The 3140-nt window shown below is 59.7% G+C and overlaps 1 protein-coding gene across 1 annotated transcript in view; it reads left to right on the top strand.

The window, feature by feature from the left end:
• LOC119582898 (proteoglycan 4-like) overlaps nt 1–1612 on the top strand; it is a gene marked incomplete at its 3' end in the record, with an annotated part of 3383 nt that extends 1771 nt beyond the window's left edge. The window contains 1 exon segment of the mRNA XM_037931407.1: nt 1–1612. This exon segment is cut by the window's left edge and continues 1771 nt beyond it. Coding sequence (XP_037787335.1) covers nt 1–1612 — 1612 coding nt within the window.
• Between the last annotated feature and the right edge of the window lie 1528 nt (nt 1613–3140).

The following is a 3140-nucleotide window of genomic DNA, read 5'->3' on the forward strand; positions in this document are numbered from 1 at the left end:
AGCACGACAAGCGCTACCGGAAGGCCAAGGACAGGAATCTGGACGACGCGAACGACGAGGACGACTCCGCCGACGTCATCCTCGACGACGACCTCGGGGAAGCGCGACCTGGCTACCGCGACCCCAAGAGCATCGTGACGCTGAGGCCCGCCCCGGTCAGGTCGCAGCTGCGCCCCACCGGCGCCCCCGTCAGCGCCACGCAGTACCCGCCAGGGCTGCGGGTCATGTCGCTCACCAAGGAGGAGTTCCACGTCGCGCTGCCGGAGCCGCGGGTGGAGACGCTGCGCGACGGGCGGCACGAGGTCGTCGAGATCGAGGTCGTCCCCCTCAGCTCGCGGGACGCACCTCGCTCCGCCTCGCCCTCCTTCAACTCGGGCCCCGACTACTCCCAGGCGCACCACACCAGGTATCAGACGACCACCACGACCACGACCACGACCACCACTCCAACCACGACGACAACGACGACAACGACGACGCCCCCTCCGCCACCCCCGCCGCCCCCAACGCGTCCCCCGACCGAATCGCCGCCCCCGACGAAGCCCCCGGCGAAATTCCTGCCGACGCGGCCCGCGCCGGAGCCGCGCCAGGTGCAGTTCGCCGTCGCGGCCGACTCGGCGTCCGTCCCGCGGAGCAAGCAGGGGAACATCCCCAAGTTCCTCATCCACAAGACGGAGGAACAGTACGACTACTTGCGGAGCGCGGGGGTCGTTCACTACCACCCCCTGACCAGCGCGCCGCTCGACGCCGCGGCGGCGCACCGCCCCCCGCCCGTGGTCATGACGTCAGACCAGCCCTACGCAGAGGCAGAACCCGACCGCAGGAACTACTACCGCGACGAGGCGGACGACCTGCCCAAGGCGGGCGCGGCGGCGGGCGGCGCCCACTCGCCCGCCGCCCACTCGCCCGCCGCCCACTCGCCCGCCGCCGCGCACAGGGCGTGGAGCCCGCAGCCGTCGCAGAGCGAGGCGAGCCGCGCCGAGGAGCAGCCCGCGAGCCACGACGCAGCCCACGACCCGAGCCCCATCCTCCCGGCGGCGCACGAGCTGCTCAGCGACATCGAGGTCATCCCGAGGGGCCGGTCCCTGCAGGCGGCGGCCGAGGCGGAGCAGCGCGCCCTCCGGTCGGCGCAGCACCACGACGCGTCCGTGCCGGAGGTGAGCCCCGCCCTGCACGCGTTCCCGCCGCCCGCCCGCAACTCCAAGCGCGTCACCGTCAACGTCACCATCGCCACGGAGGACGAGACTAAGGCCGAGGCGGGGCCGTCGGGCTCCAGCAAGCCGCTGTACGTGCTGTCCGTGTCCGTGCCGACGTCCAGCCAGGACCAGAAGGCCGACATCAACATCGTCAAGCCCGACAACCAGGAGCAGATCGCCACGCTCACCGTCAACGTCCGAGGCAACACGACCTACGACGACTCGAGGCAGCACGAGACGAGGCCCGAGGCGTTCCAGGCCGGCGTCCCCGAGAGGCTGGTGTCCCCCTCGGGCAGGGCGGGCCAGTGCCAGTGCCCGTGCCCCTGCAGTCCCGCCTCCAACAGCATCCCCATCCCTGCCTCCTTCCTCGCGAACGCCGGCAACAAGATCCAGGACCACACGCAGTACCGCAAGGACCCCGACTCACCCCCCACGACTCACGACCGTGACCCACGACCCCCCGACTCCTCCTCCCCCGTCCCACAGGGCTGTAGAGTTGACCCCAACCCCCCCTCCACCACAGTCCCCCCCTTGTCCCCAGAGGTTCTTGAAGAACTTGAAGGTGAGACAGATCCCCTCAGGCATCTTCCGGCAAGATTGGAACCTGAACTAATAACGGAACTAATATCATGCTCCCGCACTAATCGTCGACGGGAATGATTGATGAAGGTGTCACGCCGCGATAGCGTATCTTTCGTCTACCTATTTCAGCGTCTGTTTATCTCTATCCCGATTTCTATCTCAATCTCCGTCTCCATCTCTGTTCCTACCGCTGTTTCTGTCTCCATCACTATTTCTATCTTAATCTCTGTTTCTATTTGTTTATTTTCTTTTATCGGCCTATCTATCTGTCTGAGTATGTCTGCCTATCTATCTATCTACCTGTCTATCTATCTATCTACCTGTCTATCTATCTATCTATCTATTTATATATCTATCTATTTAGCTATCTACCTCCCTTTTCCTTTTACTCTCTCTCTCTCTCTCTCTCCTCTCTCTCTCTCTCTCTCTCTCTCTCTCTCTCTCTCTCTCTCTCTCTCTCTCTCTCTCTCTCTCTATCTATCTATCTATCTATCTATCTATCTATCTATCTTTCTCCCTCTCCCTCTCCCTCTCTCTCCCTCTTCCTCTTCATCTTCATCTCCCTCTCTCTCTCCTTCTCTCCTTTTCCTTTCTCCTCTACTTCTCTTCCCCTTTCTCCCCCTTTCCCCTGTTCCTCCTCCTCCTCCTCCTCTTCTTCTTCTTCTTTTTCTTTTTCCTCCTCTTCTTCCTCCTCTTCCTCCTCCTCCTCTCCTCCTCCTCCTCCTCCTCCTCCTCCTCCTCCTCCTCCTCCTCCTCCTCCCCCCCCCCTTCCTCCTCCTCCTCCTCTTCTTTTTCTTCTTCTTCTTCTTCTGTCTCTCCTCCTCCTCCTCCTACCCTCCTCCTCCTCCTCCTCCTCCTCCTCCTCCTCCTCCTCCTCCCCCCCTTCCTCCTCCTCCTTCTCCTCCTCTTTCTCCTCCTCATTCCCTCACTCTCCGCTTTCTAAGAACCAATAACACCAATTAACTCAATCGAAATACAATCCGAGGTAGTCAGTTAATACAGAGTTAACAGGCGAAGATTATCAAAGGTTATTTTGATGTTGCTATGATTGCATTCACTTCGATTTGATTGCCATTTAACCCCAGAGCAGAAAATGTCATTTGGCTGATGTGAGAAACCTAAAAATATTTTCTGTGGTTTTATCTATGTGTGTGTGTGTGTGTGTTTGTGTGTGTGTGTGTGTGTGTGTGTGTGTGTGTGTGTGTGTGTGTGTGTGTGTGTTGTGTGTGGTGTGTGTGTGTATGTGTGTGTGTGTGTTGTATGTGTGTGCGTGTGTGTGTATGTGTGTGTGTGTGTGTGTGTGTGTGTGTGTGTGTGTGTGTATGTATGTATGTATGTATGTATGTATGTATGTATGTGTAT

This window comes from Penaeus monodon, chromosome 16, assembly GCF_015228065.2.
Source record: "Penaeus monodon isolate SGIC_2016 chromosome 16, NSTDA_Pmon_1, whole genome shotgun sequence".
Taxonomy (NCBI): Eukaryota; Metazoa; Arthropoda; class Malacostraca; order Decapoda; family Penaeidae; genus Penaeus; species Penaeus monodon.